This window comes from Jatropha curcas, chromosome 11 (genome assembly GCF_041381405.1).
Source record: "Jatropha curcas cultivar XTBG-Jc1 chromosome 11, XTBG_Jcur_1.0, whole genome shotgun sequence".
Taxonomy (NCBI): domain Eukaryota; kingdom Viridiplantae; phylum Streptophyta; class Magnoliopsida; order Malpighiales; family Euphorbiaceae; genus Jatropha; species Jatropha curcas.
In genome coordinates, this window is record NC_143161.1 from 9,557,913 (window position 1) to 9,575,540 (window position 17,628).

The following is a 17,628-nucleotide window of genomic DNA, read 5'->3' on the forward strand; positions in this document are numbered from 1 at the left end:
GTAAATTTGTAAATGGCTACTAATAATAATAATAAATTTAAGCCAATCAAGTAGTGGTTGGTCTTTCACTTGTGTAAGAAGTGAGAGATCTTGAGTTCGAGTACTCTCGATTACAGTTATTTTCATCAATTTGGTGAATGAAGGGAGGGCTATACAGTGTTATTTCGGTTCATAAAAACTCCAATAAATTAAAAAATAATAATAAATTTAAAATTACAACGTATTTTTAAAGGTTGGAAAATTTAGAATAAACAAATACTATTAAGAAAAAAATAAAGAAAAGAAAGAAATTAGAGGGGGACCCATCCATGTGCAGTCTCTCGACCTATAAATAACCAGACTTTCTATTTGAATTCGCCTTTTCAGTTTTTCTTTTTCACATTTCCGGTTTGAAGGAAACGTTCACTTACAGGATTTTCTAGGCGAAGCTCATTTTCTCTAGAAAGATAGGGTTTTTCTTCTTTTAAAACAGATGGTGGCTGACAAGGGAAAGAAATCAAAGGTTACTGAAGTTGACGATTCCGATCAAACAGACGGGGACCTCATTCTTTCTGTCGAGAAGTTGCAGGAGACCCAGGAAGAGCTCGAAAAGGTTCTTTCCCTTTCCTTTTTGTGTAATGTATTAGAATATACTTATAACCGTGGCCATTGTGCATGCAGCGTTTGTTTCCTTAAGATTGATTAAAGAAGATTTCATTTCCTTTTCTTTCTTTTGTACGGATGAAATGTGCTTTGATATAGCAATTCAAGGGTTAAAGCTTGAATATTTTTGTTTAATTGTTCAGGAATTTAGAGTTGAAGGTTTCTTTGCTTTAAAGTTGATTGTTTCCGTTTCCTTATATTTCATTCCGGTGGCATTAATCTGCTCTACTCTTTTATATCTTCATTTTTTTTTTATTTGGTGAGCAACTCCATGGTAATGGAGATAGTGTTCCTTTTAAATTCTTCCATTCAAATGAGTGGATTTGCATAAGCATGGAACCTGATGGAACACGGGATTGAATGTCCTCAATTTTATTTCTGAGTACACAGATAACTTTAAGTTCTTTTAGTATATATAATATTTAGGGACTTATGGTATTTATTTTGGAAACCAAAAGATCAATGAAGAAGCTTGTGACAAAGTGCTGGAAGTTGAGCAGAAGTATAATGAGATCCGTAGGCCTGTCTATCTCAAACGGAATGAGATCATCAAAGAAATTCCTGACTTTTGGTTAACTGCTGTAAGTGATACTTTTGTGTCCTAAAATTTATAATTTTATTCATTAGTGCCTATTGGTTTCTTGTGTTTATGTGATACTTTCATCATGCAGTTCCTTAGTCATCCTGCTCTTTGTGATCTTTTGACGGAGGAAGACCAAAAGGTTCGGAGCCTGATTTGAAATTTAATTTTTCTTGCTTTTTATTTATAACTAGCTGGAATTTGTTGCATTTTTGTGTTGTTGTCTTCCAAATTTTTAAAAGGGTGGATTTACACTTGTTATTTATGAAGTTATTTGTGTGGTTGGGGGATTAGTTCAACATTTTTGCAATAATAAGAATTTTATTTCTTTGATAAAATTAATAATATATGCTTGCTCAATAACGTCATTCGGTTATTGTGATATAGATCTTCAAGTATCTAGATTCTCTCGACGTTGAGGATTTCAAAGATGTGAAGTCGGGGTTTTGCATCACATTTGTAAGTATCTCCTTCCAAGATTCCATCCTTTGGTTTTATCATTTATTTTTTATTGTAATATTGCAATTATTTTTCGTTTAGTTTGTTGATTTTGTGATGCTACTCAGCACTTATTTCTAGCCTAAATGTGACAATTTTGACTTGATTTTCCTCTTTTTTTTCCTCCTCTCTTTTTTTTCCTCCTTTAACATGTTCAGTCACTCGTAAATTTCAGAATTTCAAAGAAAATCCTCATTTTGAAGATACAAAGCTTACAAAAACCTTTGCATTTTCTGATGAGGGGACGAATAAGATAACTGGTACAAACATCAAGTGGAAGGAAGGCATGGTAATACTCCTTTAACATGTTTTACCATCTCTCTGTCATACTTTGAACAACATTTGATAATTAATTCTAACATGTGAAGGGCACTGCGAATGGAGTTAACCATGAGAAGAAAGGAAATAAACGACCATTGGCTCAGAGGAGGTTGCTTTCCTAACTACTTTTTGCTCTATTGAGGGTACAAAACTTTATACACTAGGCTGTGCCTGTAGCTGAATATGTTTGCTTATTTATAGCAAAAAAATGTAAGGCCTTCTTGTAGAACAATAATTGAAATATAGAAACTTACAAGATAAATTGATCGAGCAATTGGAGCATTCCATTCAAAAAATGTTTTAGGATTAGTTAATAACATAACTAACTATATGTTAGTGTCTAGGGGATATGCCAGAAGGGTAAACTCATTCTCTGTTTAAATTAAATCTGGTTAACTAAACAGCAATTTTTTAAGCTAAGATCTTTTCACATGCTTGCACTTTTGGATGCTAGAGTCTTGGTGATGTGAAGTGCAACTTCGCATGGGGGATGGACTTGCATATTTGTTTGGTAATTTGTCCGTTGGAATCTCAGTTTGTTTTATGAGATTATACCCTCTTATATTCTTCTTAGATTGTTCATGTTTGAAAATAGAGTGGGTTGGGTGCAGTGTATGGTTCAAGCTGCATTACGTTGGTGTATGTATCATAGTTATCCTTTTTCTCTCTCTTTATTTTTTTTTTTTTTCGAGTTCACGAGAAGGCCCATCAAAAAATAGACTGTAGCATGGGGAGTAGCCTTTTTTCTTGTAAAGCCTCCCTGGTCCATGCTATATCTGGCTTAAGGTTCACGCACTTTTCCTTCCATTACCAAAACTGTAAATGCATATATTTTTGCCCTGGTTGTCCTTAGCTTCAAAAACTATTATTCTAGGAGTTGTTCATTGCTCAAGCTTCTCTTTAATGCCAAATTAGGTTTTATCTACCATCACGATGTCATGAACAAAATTCATGCACCAAAGAAATCTAACTTTTGTTTGTACTTTTTCTGTTCATCTGTGACAATGCAAAATGCGCGAAAAAAAGGGAAATCTAAAGATCTAGATCTGTTGACACTTGAGAGCAGTTAGTGAAATATAAAAGGGACAGGATCTTCCACAGTAAAATGGAGATGCATAACACGTTACACTGAAGTTCCTACTCAAGTAATCTGATATTGTGATAAGTTATTCTCTAATCCGAGTATTCCATATCATAGCTATCCAATTGATATAGTTATATCCTTTATTAGAATTGGTATAATGAATTCCAAGAAAGAAACTGAGGCCTTTTTGTTTTTAAACATGGTTTGAATTTTATCCTTTTTTTCCTTTTTAACTGAATGCTGTTTTGTTTTGTGTCGTCAATGATGTGTCATTCATATTGTATGCAAGCAGCAGCTTTTTCAGTTGGTTTGATGAAACTGAATGGAATGCATCAGAGCCTCAAGATGATGTAAGAGCCTCCTTTTGCTTTAAATTTATACAAGTATGGAAGGACAATTGATACCAGAAGGACTTCAGCAATCCTAGTTTTCAACTCCTAATAGAAAAAATAGAGTGTATATATATTATCATGCATGCAGGAAAAATAATAGTAAATGATCATAACTCATGCCTTACAATTACATCATGTGTTGTAACTTTAGCTTGCTTTCAAGTTCACATGCTGTATCTATCTTGTGCATATTTAGATATTATTAATAGGATTTTCATGTAAATATGAGAGTTAGCTTTTATGCTATATTATTTAATCCTTCATTGTATTGTACATAATAAACTCAATTATGCCCTTTTTGATCACTCAAATGCTTCCCATTTATTTGTAGTTTACTATATATTATAGATAAATATTTTTGGTTTTGGCTGGTATTTACTTGGATTTGAGTAGCTGGGTTAATTTGAAATTGTCAAATTGATTTCTTTCTGCTATTTTGCACTCTTACTACAGTTTTCTACTCAAAATTACAGGTTGCAGACATAATTAAGGAGGACCTATGGCCCAATCCTTTGAAGTACTTCAGCAATGTAATGTCTTACATTTTTCTTTTCATTATCTTGTTGGATTTCCTTTACTCATGTTAGTGATTAGACTGAGATTGCAAAATTGAAGTTTCTCATCATGATTTTGGATGTTCATATTGTATAATTGTTACTTTGGCATGACAGGAGGCTGATGAAGAGGATTCTGATCAAGATGAAGATGAAAAGGTAATGAAGATTTGTTACCTACCCTTGTGCATGAGAGCACATGAAGACACATGAAAGCATGTTATTTATATATTAATCTTATTGTTGGCTATGCTTTATTGCCATCGAGTCTTTTATACTCATGGATATTCACAGCCGAATCACTTCACTATCTTTGTTGTGGTTTCTACGCATAAGAGTTCTATTGCAAGTCTGGTTGAGAGACAAATATCAAATGGTTGCAACTTGAGTAAAACAAATATATTTGGAAGTAGTAGTAAGACATGTGCAGGGGGAGGCGTGTGAGTTGAAAGAGTGGGACCCCCAGGAAAGAAAGAGGGTGCAGTAGTGCAAAAGCAATTGATCTTAGTAGTTCCAACAGTTTGTAGTATTTTGGGAACTGTCGAAAAGCCAAACAAATGACTTTCATGCAATCACTTAAATTACTACAGAAAAATGTCAATTTTCCCAGAGCAAAGCGAAAATTTTCCAGAGTTGGACGGTGGCTGTGGCGTGCAGGGCAGGGCAGGGAGTGGGTCTCAGGAAATAAATATGGTCTAATGAGTGTGAAAGCAACTGAGAATTGCCAGACATATGGAGAATTTGGGGTTATCTGAAGTCCAAATTAATAGCATTAACATGATTACTAGATTGTTACAAATTATAGTACCGTGGAATATTGTTACTTTATTAGATTGCTGCTAGCATCACAATATCTAAAATGGAGACATACTGGAATATCTTTAACTGCAAGATGATGAATCTGATGTTTTCACCATTGATTAAGTTAACAAGATATAGACGTCAAACCCAAACTGGTGATTTAATTCCAGAATTTATGATACCAAGTGCTGTTTTTAACTTTTGACTGGTTATCTACCCAAATTAAGGTTGAAACTTTGTTTTGCAGTAAAAGGTAAAGTCTTGGTAGCACTACAATGTCATATTGCTGACTGTGTGATCTGTTAGGATAAATATCAACAATAGTCAGTTATTTTTTATCTAATAGATGGTTTTTTATCTTCATCCATATAGTCAGTAATCTTGTACAGCAATATATGTAAATTTCTGCTTGTACAATTAAACATAATAATAAAAATAAAAATAAAATCATTTGTTTAACATGTATAAGAGCCTTGCAAATATGATGAAAATTAGGGTTCACTGAATACTGCGAAGATTCAATAATGTCTGTAGTTTCTCTTATAAAATAAGTTATGTTTTTAGACATTGTGAACCCTCTGCCCCCTTCACAACCCTCTCTCCCTCACCTGAAAAATCAGATAGGCTCAGAATTTGAACCCGGAGTATGACCAGTGTCTACCAAAAATTATTATGCACAGGTGCCTTGGTAAGACTCGATCATTCTAATGCGCAGCTGAATTCTGATTTGCTTACTGTCTTCGAATTATTGAGCTTAAATTACAAACTGCTTGGTCTACAGTTCAACTGACTCAATGTCCACTGAAATTGATAGCCGGATTGAAAATATTTTGTCATAATATTTTCTCATGTTCTGTTGCTTGTTTAGAGATTAGCATCAGCTGACCATAATGATATTGTTTGATAGGAAAATGGTGCCGGTGATGATGAAGAAGAAGAAGATGAAGATGGTAATGAGGAAGAAAACTAAAGTTTCTTGCTTTGTTTTATTCACTTTTTTTGTCTGTCGATGAGGTTAAATTTACAAAACTAGATATAGGGAGCTGGTTGGGTAGTCAAGGCATTATGCATTTTGCATAACATAAATTTTGCAAATGTTCGTTGAAGGGGCAATATATTTTTCCATCATCTAAATTTTAAGGTATTTTGACAAATTCCTTTATTTCCTTGGGCAAGTGCTAGAAAATTTTAAGAACAGGTAGAGGGCAGTCATGCAACCAATGCATTTCATGTAGATTCCCTTTTTGATTTCGGCTTCGGAATATGGGTGAAATTGAAATTAAAATCGAATTGCATGGAAAATGAAATATATATCATTTGCTTATTACATACTCGGTTTGATAATCGAACTGATTTACTTTGGTTTGAATGCAAATAATTTAACAAAAGCAAATTAAAATTACAATATAACCACTTAATTTTCTTTTTGGTACTTCCTAATTGAATTTTTCTTTAAAATTTAGGTATTAAAAATTATTCTCAAAATTTTCAATTTTCTTTCAGATTTTTTGTTAAATTTTTGCTAGAAGTATGAATAAAAATTGCCTGCCTTCAAAAAAATGGTAGAAGCATCTACTACTGAAGCTGTAGAAATTGATCCTGTTTGTTTTATTAATGATTTTATAATATATATGTTTTTCTTGTTTTTCTTGGAGCTCTGGTAATTGGTGTAATACATATCACCTTGGACTTTTCATAAAAAAATTTTGTACTACTCTGTAAGAACTATTTTATTCTTAAAATTATGATTTTGGTTATATTACATTACAACACGAAAAATAACAGTTTATAGAGTTTTATTTGTTATGGCAAAAACAACTTTTGAAATAATAATTTTTATATTTTTTATACTATTTTGATAAATGTTTTAATTGATCTTTTTATAAATTAAAAGTGTTCAAGAAGTGCAGTTTGGATGATTTTTTTTCTTTCATGGGTAAACAAAGTCTTAAAGTCTAGTTCTGTTGATATAAGTTGGTACTAAAGTTGTCATACATTTACACGATTTTTTTTTTTTTCTATTTACACGAATTTTAACTTAAATACTTCCTCGGTTTACATTATTAATTTAAAATATTTGATTTTTCTATTATAATTAAACGTCAAGAAAATTAAATTTTATTTTATCAAATACTGCCCCTTAAATAACTTTATAATCTCTTTAATATTTTCTTACCAAAATAATCAGTAAGATTAAAATTGTTGAACTTACAACATTATTTAAATAATTCTGATAAAAAAATTAATTAATTCTTAAAATAAATTATGATAAAAAAAAGTTTAAAACACAAATATTAAATTACTTTTACTATCAACATGAGAAAGGTTGGTTTTTCTTTTTTTAACATTAAAATTGAAATTCTCTATTGCCAAGCATTGTATACAATGTCAGCTACTGAAACATCTACATCCAAAAAAGTAAAAACTTCCTGTATCAATTAAAACTTTAGCATCCATATTAACATTCAATCCACCTGTGAGCAGCAGAGAAGCTGCAGAAACACATAAAGCTGCAGAAAACTAAGAAAAAGTTGGAAGTTACTACAAATAAGCTTTAACAAGCGTAGCAAAAATTATGATACATTGAACCGAGTAGGATATTGTAGCCTGGCCTTGATCATTTAGAACCACTTAATATGAACTATGAAGCTATTGTACAAATTTGACTTTACCTAAGAAGAAAATAAGGATCAAAACCGTTCCAGGCTGATTCATCCATCGACTTGTAAATCGGGTGGTCAGAAGTTGCACCGACCTTTTTCTCGTATGATTTCACAACTAACAAATACAGGTTAGAAATCAAAGGATTCCTAAAAAAGGGATTGATAATTTTACCAAGTTCAACAACATCGGCAAGTAGAGTCGTATCATCCTCAACTTTCCCATTGAAACTGCAGTTTGAGAGAGCATAAAAGCCAAGCAAATTTGCATATAGAGGTAAAAATGCATCTTTGTGGTTACCAATACCACCTATCCAATCAACTCCAAGTTTCTCAACATGTACTTGAGCAAATGATATCAACTGATTATGAAATTTCATTCTCCAGCTGTCTAAGAATTTCTTGAATTCTTGTTTGATTGCCGCTGGAGCTGACAACAACTTTAAAACTGGAAGCTTCTCCAAATGGGAACAACAAATTTGACAAATTAGCAGCTTCTCTTCATGATGATTATCAATTTCCTTGTCAAAGACTCGCCTTACAAGATCTCCTTTTGATACCACATAATTTGCTGCTTTGAGTATCCAATTTGAAAGATAATCAAAGTAATTAATCCAGTGACCAAAGATAGAAGATAGATGCTCAAAACTCAATTCAATCACTCTCTCCACTTGGGTTGGAACCTCTCCAGCATTAGAGCTGCTACTTGATCTTTTCAAAGAAAAGCATTTCTGCACATTCACAGCAAGCATTTGTCTTACCCCATCATCTTCGTCCTCCAATAACTTGATGCACATAAACCATATATCCAGCACCTGACTAGCATACATATTAATAGCTTCTTTAGGTTCAAAATTGACATTTCCAATTTTGAAGGGGAATCCCCCATTATACACTGAAGAACCAATAAGTTCAGCTTGTTCCAGCAAACCAGATGCAATTATAGATTCAGCAGCTGCCTTGCGCATGTTCACTGGCTCAGATGCAGAACTATGTTCTTTAACCACATTAACAAAAAAGCTAATACATTTGTACAAGAGGGCTGATCTTTCCAGTTCATCTGATTTGCAACATCCAGCAGGGTTCTCCACACAGGCAAGAACATAACTAGTTAATGAACTTGCATATTGTTTCACACATATAGCCATGCAGCAGATGATCATCTCTCGAGTCTTTGTATGTCTTGCAAGTTTGTATAAAGATATCAGCTTATCCCAAAACTGAAACATGGAATCAAAATCCAACGTACCAATGTAACTAGTGTCAGCACATTTTTCATCACCAAGTTTCTTAAACTGCAGCAAGTTCCATACATAGAGAATCCTGAGAATGTAATTCATGCATCTATGATTCTTCTCAGAGTCCAAGAGTTTCAACATGGTTTCCTGGAGGCTTGAACTTGTCCACTGCTGAATAGTTTTAGTCTCACTGCTAGATTCCACTGACTTCAGAAATTTCAGCAGCCACTTCAATGTTGCAAGTCGAACTTCATATGATGAATCTGACAAGGAACGAATCAGCCTTTCCTGCAGTCCTGTAAAAATGTCTGTTTCAGGTAGGTTCAACAACTTTGATTCAGGTGACACATGCAAGTGTGGCATCTGAAGCACCTCTTCTTCTTCTTCTTCTTCTTTAGATACCTGCAGCACACAGCTGAAGTAGGAAATAGCTGCCTGTTCACGAAGTTCTGCTATAGTTGGATCATAATATGAAAGTCCATAAGAATCTTCAACGTCTAAGCAATTTGTAGATAGCTCCAACAGCAGATCACGTATAGTGCAGAAATCTTTACTCATGTTGCCTGATCTCGCAATACTGAGAATGTGATCAATCACTCTTACAAAAGAAGCATTAAGGATGGGACAAGGACACCATTTGGGGTTTGCAATCCATGAACGTGTAGAAAGAACTTCTATCAACTCTCCAAGAATCTTTTCTTTCTTTGCAACATCAGCCAGGTTTCTACAGTTTGCATCCAGAAGAGAACTTAGTTGCAAAAGCATTCCATGAATCAAATTAAAGGAAGTATGGTAGGTTCCACAGGTTGGATCCGCCATGGTACAGGAAGCGTTAGTAGCTGTGATTTGATTATCCATGCAAGGCAATTCAGAAGCAATATTCAAAAGGACAATTGGAAGTTTCTCATTGGATACAAGGCCAATTAAAGCTTTAGATGCAAGAACACGAATTCGAAGGTTGCTCTGAGTTGAACACCTCCTGATGAATGGCATAAAGAGGAAAGGATCAAGATCATCTCCACTCTCACTTGCAATTGTTGAAGGCTTGAGTCTGGATAACAGAATCAACATAGGGCACAAGCTTGGGTGGACAACCTTTGCTAGGTTGGATCCCGAATGGCCAAGGGTTGTATCCATAAGCAGATCAGTTGCAACTTTCAGTTCATTGTAAAAGAATGGATGTAACGATGGATACCTTCAGGCAAGAAAATGCTGTTAGCAGCTCATAATATCGATTTCCAATATTTTACTTGCAGAACTTGAGATAATAACAGGAGCCATGAAATTATGCCCACATTGTAAAGTCCAGATGACAGGTATAGCTCTTTATAAATCAGAGCGCAGAACATTTTCCACAAATAGATTCTAACCCTCAGAATTTCAGCCAAGAATAATGACCTTCAAAATGTACTGTAGAGGGGGAAATCCCCATTATGTTTAAAGAGAAAAAGAGCCCATTTGACATTGCCATTGCAAGTAGCAGATTTTGGGGAAATTTAGGAGTAATCCTATTGGCATATGGATGTAAAGTTTTCCATGGGCTCAAAACTGATTTTAGAAAAGCTTCAAATGTGAGCTTTTCCTCTAGATTTGGACCCATAGAAAACTATATTACAAATTTGCAAGTAATTACACACATTGGGCTAACAAAATTACTCACAATTTTGCCCAAAATCTGCTATGTATAATAACAATGCCAAATGGGCAAATTATTATTGAGTAATACAGTGAGTATCTAAGAAACATTTCCTTTTGGCATTTTCAAGAACAAAGAACGTGATCTCCATGTGAATAATGAATTTCATTGTCCATTTTCCTTGTCTTTCACATATAATTTATATAACATCAGTTACAAATAGAATACAATCATTTCTTAGTTCGTCTTCAAAAAGAATGAATCTTCCTCTTCTTAGTAATTTTTTCATTTCTTTGCACTTCCACAAAAACATTCTTAACAAACATAAGGATTCAACTGTTTGCTAAATTTTAGTTAAGGTCCTAAGGATTGGATAATGAAGTGATAATAATCCCAACAGCCAATGCATAAAATATATGATGATATCATAGCTTAGATTATGTTATGCATACCAAGTAATGCAAAAGACTAAAATGCTTAGGAGTATATTTCATTTAAGCTGACAAATCAATTATGTAATTACCAATTATTGCTATTCACTTTGCCCTTAAATTAGAATGAAACATGCAATAGCCGGAGTACAGCGACTAAAATTTTAGCTAAAGGACACAAAGGAGATGATCCACTTCTCACCCCTGGTATTAGTAGCATATTCAACACAATAAAGAGAATGTGATACAAATGGAAAGGGGCAGAAATTTTGCACGAGTTCTTGGAGATTCAAAATTGAACATTCAAGTGGGAGGGGAAGTTCTCAGATTTGATGTTAGGGCACAACCTTCTAAAAATTTAACATCATAAAACCACAAAATATGCCACATAAAAAAGAGAAATAATATTATGACATCTCCTAGTGAAAGATTTCATACCTGTGAAAAAATTCGAGCCCAGTCAATGCACGGCGTGCAGATTCTCGTTTTTGAACATTCAGGAATCCTATCATGCGTCTTACCAAGGCAGTATATGCTAGACATGCACTGTTTCTGACCTCCCAGTATGGAGAAGAGAAAGAACGAATTGAAACGATCAATGATTCCGCAGCAAAACCAGATGTATCAGTAGCCAGGTTTGTGTCATTGAAAGCAGCTCTAAGAACATTAAATGCATGTACAGTTGGAATTACACCCTCATCCCGGATCTTTGAAGTACTTTCCATCACATGCATCTCAAATGGTTTTGCAGAATCAAGTTCTTGGTCTGATTTTGTTAATGAAAACTTGCATGAGTTGGCATTTGCATCCTTGGCATCCACCGGACCCAGAAAAGAGCTGTTAGCTACATCTATTAGCCAACGTAAAGCACGTGGGAGAAGCTTCTTTGGTGCCCCTTCAGGTTCTGAGAGAAACAGAGCAATAAATGCTGCAGGAATACCTGCACTTCTCCTCAACAAATCATCCACAATTTGTCCCTTAGACACAGTTCTTTTCATAAGTTGCTCCATCCAGGATTCTGTCAATTTACAAAGTCTAAAAGGAAAAGCCCACATAAGAATATGGACTTGTATATGAAAAAAGAGAATAGTGATTCTAAATGCATGATAATTTGCACACAAATGCTCAGGTGTGTAAGAAAGTTGGCTGGCATTTATATAATTATATTGATGTGAAAAAACAAAATTAATCATAGGGGTGCTTTTTTCAAGGTTAAAGTCTTAAAAGAATTGTGTTAAACAGTCACACAAGTAGAAATGGTGTAATAATTAAAAAAGATCAAGAATGTGGCACGATATTTTTTTAAAAAATAAAACAAAAGGAGAAATGCTATAACGTTATTATTATCAATGTTAATTAATATTACTAGTTATTGATACAATAATACAATAAAATTTTAAAATTGTGGATTTTTCTTTCCCTCCTTTAACCTAATAGGTACATTATGAATACCTATATAGCTAGCAAGTTTTTAAGCTTTCTGATATAGAAATTGTAAGCAGTTAGTTTTTGGGGCACATTTCCTTTCGTTGTCAAAGTTATTTTTAATCCAACGATTTCTTCTTGTGTTTTACTTTATTGTTTCTTATTTCTAAACTTATTCACTCTCTTGCAGTATAAATCTATCCAACATCACATAGAATAAGAAAGAAGGAAAAAAAGGAGGGAGATATGGGAATTGGGAGAGAGGAACACCAAGTGGTAACATACCTAGGGTCATTGGAGCAAAGTAAACGGTTACAAAGAGCTGTGAATCCAGCCCTTGTCTTATCAATTGCACCGTTATGCTTCATCTTCAAAAGGACTTCCAAGAAGTGGTTCCCAATTTCTTCAAGTTGTCTCACATCAAGTATTGCATTGGAGATTTTCAATGTTGAGGCATCAATGGGACCAGAAACAGGGGCCTCTAGTGCATCTAAGCAACTATTACTTGGTAAAGGTATTTTTCTTATGATGGTTCCTAGAAGAAGACTCACCTGAAAATCAACAAATATACTTTTCTATCAACTTTATGATCAAATACATCAGATAAAGCCTGGACATGCAAGTTATAATATATAACTAAAATAACTTCCAGTGTCAATTCATTCTTGAGATATGTATATCAATGGCAGAAATGCTTCATTTGCAGCAATGGCCAAAGTTACTACAAGTCAACAAAAGATATTATCCTAGAAGTGACATTCATAATCATATTCAGATGAAAGAAGAGTGATCAGGCAACAGATTCGCAAAAATACCTCTTTCATAGCCAGCCAACAACCAACCATGACAATCTGTTCTGATGTTCTGCTATCCTGCCCAGCTTTTGAATCACTGTCCCCATTTTCTGATGATCTTACCATATCCACTTCATCCATCAAGTAAGAATCATCATCAGCCATTTCATCTATGTCAGGGAGATACCAAGCATCTGCAGAAACCACCCAAAGTGCTAATGAAGTAATTCGCATAACCAATCCCAAGAGATTCTCCAACGCTACTCGCATCTCCGAAATGCTAGACATGACAGCATCAGAATTCCAATCCAATTCATCAAATGTATATCGTAGAGTAAGCAATACACCATGAACAAAGCTGCTTTTGCAAGCTTCAGAAAGATCCCTCTCCCCTTCCTCCACAGCATCGCTCAACCAATCAATAAGTGATCTTACATACTCTACTACAGGAGGCCTATAGTTGATTGTTTGACTATCTCCATTGACCAATCCATATTTATATTGAAAACATATGACATCAGCAGAGGCTCTGACAATCCATCCTAGATCCAAGACATACTTCCTGAATATAAGCCTTAAAGTCAGAGCCCCAGCATCACTTTCTCTCACACGTGGACTGCAAACTAGGTTCTTAGCCCATGCAATCACTTTCTGGACCATGTCCTCACTTGAAATGCCAGGAAGTGGGGTAGGAAAATATAGCAATATGCGAAAAGAATTCTCTCTCAACCTGTCCCAACTATCAATAATAGATCCAACTAACAACAAAGTTGAATCAGGTAAAGTTATTTCTCTGCTGTAAGGAGAGAGACAGCTTTCAAGAGCATTGGAATCACATTTGTCTTGAGAAGAAGGTACTATAGACCAAATATTAAGCATTATCAGTATGAGCTCCATGGCCATTATTTTTCTTTTGTAAGGAGCAGAGGGATAGCATGAGAAGAATAGAAAACAACCCAACCATCTCATAAAATTAAAAAGATCCCCTGCCCTTTTAATTACAGCTTCTTCAGTTTCCATAGTTGAGTGCGATTCATTATTATGGTTGTTCATATGGGGCTGCCAGCTCCCATTCTTAAACTGTCTTTCCAAGGCTGTTCGAACTCGGGAAAAGAACTTTCTAAACAAGCTGGTCCACTTCATCTGGAAACCTGAAGAGCAACTTCTCATATTTAGTGGAAAAGCTTTTTTCAAAAGAGTCAATTCTAAATGGGAAGGAAGACTAGCTGTCTTGGGGTTTAAAAAGAGGGATTCTGCAGTATCTACACGCAGCAACTCATCAGAATGGGTCAATGCCAGCACTAGCCATTCAACAAGGACCTTAACCTTTACCCCTTTTATGCAGACAAAAGCATAAAGATCCATAATATCTGTTCGTAGTCCATATTCTGTTGCAAGTGCGGCTGAAGTGTCACATAAATCAATTTCCCCTTCAATCAAAGCAAGTGAACGGCATACCTTAAGCAAAGAGACAAAAATAGCCACTTTCTGCTCAACTGACAGTTGCATGTTTGCAGAGCCAATCTCAGGTGATGACAGTATATTCTCCGCTTCACTAGGTCCAACTGAGATAAAAGACAGCATAGGAAATATGCTATCTACATCAACTTCTAGTAAAACTGGTAGAGCATAAGTGTTCAGATTTGAGCGAAGCTTTGAAACCCCAGATGCAAGCCCATATAGAAATGGGGGCAAGCAATGCCCTCTATAAACTTCATATCCTTTCTCAACACCATTGTTGTTCCAGCACTCATCACGCAAGTACTCAAGGAAACATTTCAAGAACGTTGTCGCAGCACAGCACACGTCATCATCAATGTAGGCATGTACAGTTTCAAAAAGCAGATCAGGACTCATTTCTAACATAGCTTTTGGTCCCAGCCGCTTAGTCAACAAAGCTAAAGGAATATATCTCCCCTTACAACGTGAGCCTAGTCGTAAAAGGTCCATAGCAATTTTTTGCAGAAATGTTTTTATCCTCTTACTACCCTCGTCCATGTGAAGAGTTGATTGAATGTCTAGGAAGAGATCAAAAATCTGATGAACTTGTTTCACTGTTTGACTTAAAGGATCTTCTAAGTTATTCCATATGATCCTCAGTATGCGTGTCCCTATTTCCTCCGGGACAGGATCATAATTATTTGATGGATCAGTTAGATTAGCTAACATTGAGGTCTTCATCTGTTGCAAACAAATTTGCATCACAGTCAATCCGTGAAAATTAAAATGGCTGTCAATAGGATTCTCACAATAGTTACATAGCTCAGGCAAAATCCCATCATACAAAATGGTCTTAACAGAACTTGAGCAAATTCCATTTTCTTCATGGCTATTCATATTATTACTTGATACAACAAAATGGAAATTTAATACTGTCCTTGAAACAGCAGTAAGGATTCCTCTGATCAAGCACAATCTACTTAAAACAGAAAAACTATATATTTCAGACAGCAAATCCCCTTTATACGGAACCTTCAAAATAACATCCTTCAACCCAGTACCAAAATTTTGGCCGCGAAAACTACAGTAACTTTGATTAAATATACCTTTAATAATAACCAAACCAAGCTCTTCTGCACTAAGACACACTTGCAAAGCAGCACATAAGCTTACCCCAGCAGCCACAAAACAATCTCTGGAAAAAGCCGTTGATTTCAAAACACTAATCAAAACCCTTAAAATCCTCTCCATAACATTCAATTCTTCACCATCAAAACCATTGAAATCCTCCTTAAACCTCCTCGGAAACCGCTGAAGCAAGTAATAAGAACAAGACAAAGCCTCTTGACATTGCTCCATAATAATTGGAGACGGCCTAGCCCATTCCTGAGTCTCCGAAACTACACTATCCAACCCAAAAATGATATCCCAAGCTACCAAAACGGCACAATCTTCAATAATATCCATCAAATACCCTAACTTTGGCATACCCAGAACAGACAAAGCCACTCTCGATAAACAAAACCGTTGGCTCTTATTCCCTTTCGCTTTACTATCATACTCCTCACAAAGCTCCCTAAAACACTTACCAATCAAAAACTGGTAATCTCTGTTATTAACCTTCGATAAAGCAGAAACTAAAGTTCGATGCAAGGGCAGAGAATTTTCCAAAAACAAAACCTGTAAATAACACCGCGAAGCAACTTTTAAAAGAGATAAATCACCTTCATCTCCATTTATTAAGGACGATAACAAGTGGGAGTAAGAGGAGGCGAGATTTTTGGCATGGGTTACTTGAGAGTAGATTGAAGTAAGCGAATTTAGGCTACTGAGTTCGGTGAAGAAGGACAAAGATTTAGGGTTTAAGTGCAAAGGAGATTGAGATAAGAAGTCTGTGAAAGACGAAGGGAATATGACTGCGTTGTACGTGTAACGGTGCCTGTGCTGCAATGCCCGCCATTTTGCTGACATTTCTTTTGGTTGATTGTTATGTAGCTCCCTCTCCGCTTCAGTTCAGGGAGGTGCGGTGGCGGAGAAAACGGAGGCGGAGGGGCTATTGTCAGTTGAGACTTGTTTTAGGGCAGAGCGGGAAAGGCAGCGTAAGAATTGGAGGCCGCGGCCCAAGGAAGCATTTAGACTAGAGGATTAAAGTTCAAATAGTCCTCAACACTTTCTAAATCTACTCAATCATGTCTAAACTCAATTTTGAAAACTTTTGTCCAAGTTTGACAATTAAGCCCATAGATACACCCGAACTTCGGTGGTCTTGCAAGCTTAAACCCGGTTGAGTTGAATCAAGTTCATTGCCGGTCTGATCCGAATTAGGTTTGGGCTCAAAAAAGCTTATCCAACCCATTACTTTTGTCGGGCAAGTCGAGCGGGTTGAGCAGTTATTCTTGCTCATGAACAGGTCTAGTCAAGGCTATTTAAAATTAATTTTGATCATTTTGATCTTTAATAAAAATTCATTTTTTAATTTATATAAATTAAAATATTTTATTTTATTTCTAAATATTAAAAAAAAAGTTAGTATTCATTAAATTAATGACGATGAAGGATCATAAATTTTGTTAATGGATAATGGATAATGAACAAAGCCTCCAAATATATCAAATTGAAATAAAAATAGCCAAAAATGTAATACCTTGTTTTTCAAATTTTAAAATTTTTACATTTAAAACATAATAAAATGAAGGATTTCAAGAGATTACTAAATAAATACTTTTCAAATAATAATAATAATAATAATAATAATAATAATAATGATTTGCACTATCTTTATTCCATGTCTATATGAAAAATTTTATATTTTTCTTTATGTTCTGAAATAGCTAGCTTGTGGAGAAAATAATTGAATGTTTTCGTACATATGACTTAATATATTGTTTAGTTTGTTTAATTGAAATTAGAAAGAAAATTTAAAAAACCAATTTCATAAATGGTGTTTATATATTGTTTATGGATAGATCAATTATGATAATTTAATTTTTAAAGAAGAAATCACTAAATCATTTTGGTTAATTATATTATAAAATTTCTTGAAATGAATTGATTAATGTAATATGTATGTAAAGTAAGCTTTCTGAAATAGATAATTTTAATTGAAATAGTAATTAATAATGATTTTTATCT

General features: G+C 34.6%; 2 protein-coding genes across 3 annotated transcripts; one reads left to right on the forward strand and one right to left on the reverse strand.

Moving 5' to 3' along the window:
- Nucleotides 1-344: 344 nt before the first annotated feature.
- LOC105642751 (NAP1-related protein 2) lies at nucleotides 345-6,034 on the forward strand. 2 transcript variants are annotated; one of them, XM_012227693.4, is made up of 10 exons: nucleotides 345-592; nucleotides 1,101-1,223; nucleotides 1,314-1,364; nucleotides 1,610-1,681; nucleotides 1,896-2,009; nucleotides 2,089-2,150; nucleotides 3,421-3,475; nucleotides 3,991-4,047; nucleotides 4,189-4,230; nucleotides 5,780-6,034. In XM_012227693.4, exons 1-10 carry the CDS (start codon nucleotides 473-475, stop codon nucleotides 5,840-5,842), a joined length of 759 nt encoding a protein of 252 aa, XP_012083083.1. In that variant the 5' UTR covers nucleotides 345-472; the 3' UTR covers nucleotides 5,843-6,034. The 2 variants fall into 2 exon arrangements, with proteins under 2 accessions (XP_012083083.1, XP_012083076.1); XM_012227686.4 differs by having other exon boundaries at nucleotides 346-592; nucleotides 3,418-3,475.
- Nucleotides 6,035-7,281: 1,247 nt separating this feature from the next.
- LOC105642766 (thyroid adenoma-associated-like protein) lies at nucleotides 7,282-16,643 on the reverse strand. The gene is made up of 4 exons (XM_012227705.4): nucleotides 13,078-16,643; nucleotides 12,548-12,813; nucleotides 11,276-11,872; nucleotides 7,282-9,965 (listed from the first exon to the last, which is right to left on the reverse strand). Exons 1-4 carry the CDS (start codon nucleotides 16,465-16,467, stop codon nucleotides 7,541-7,543), a joined length of 6,678 nt encoding a protein of 2,225 aa, XP_012083095.1. The 5' UTR covers nucleotides 16,468-16,643; the 3' UTR covers nucleotides 7,282-7,540.
- Between the last annotated feature and the right edge of the window lie 985 nt (nucleotides 16,644-17,628).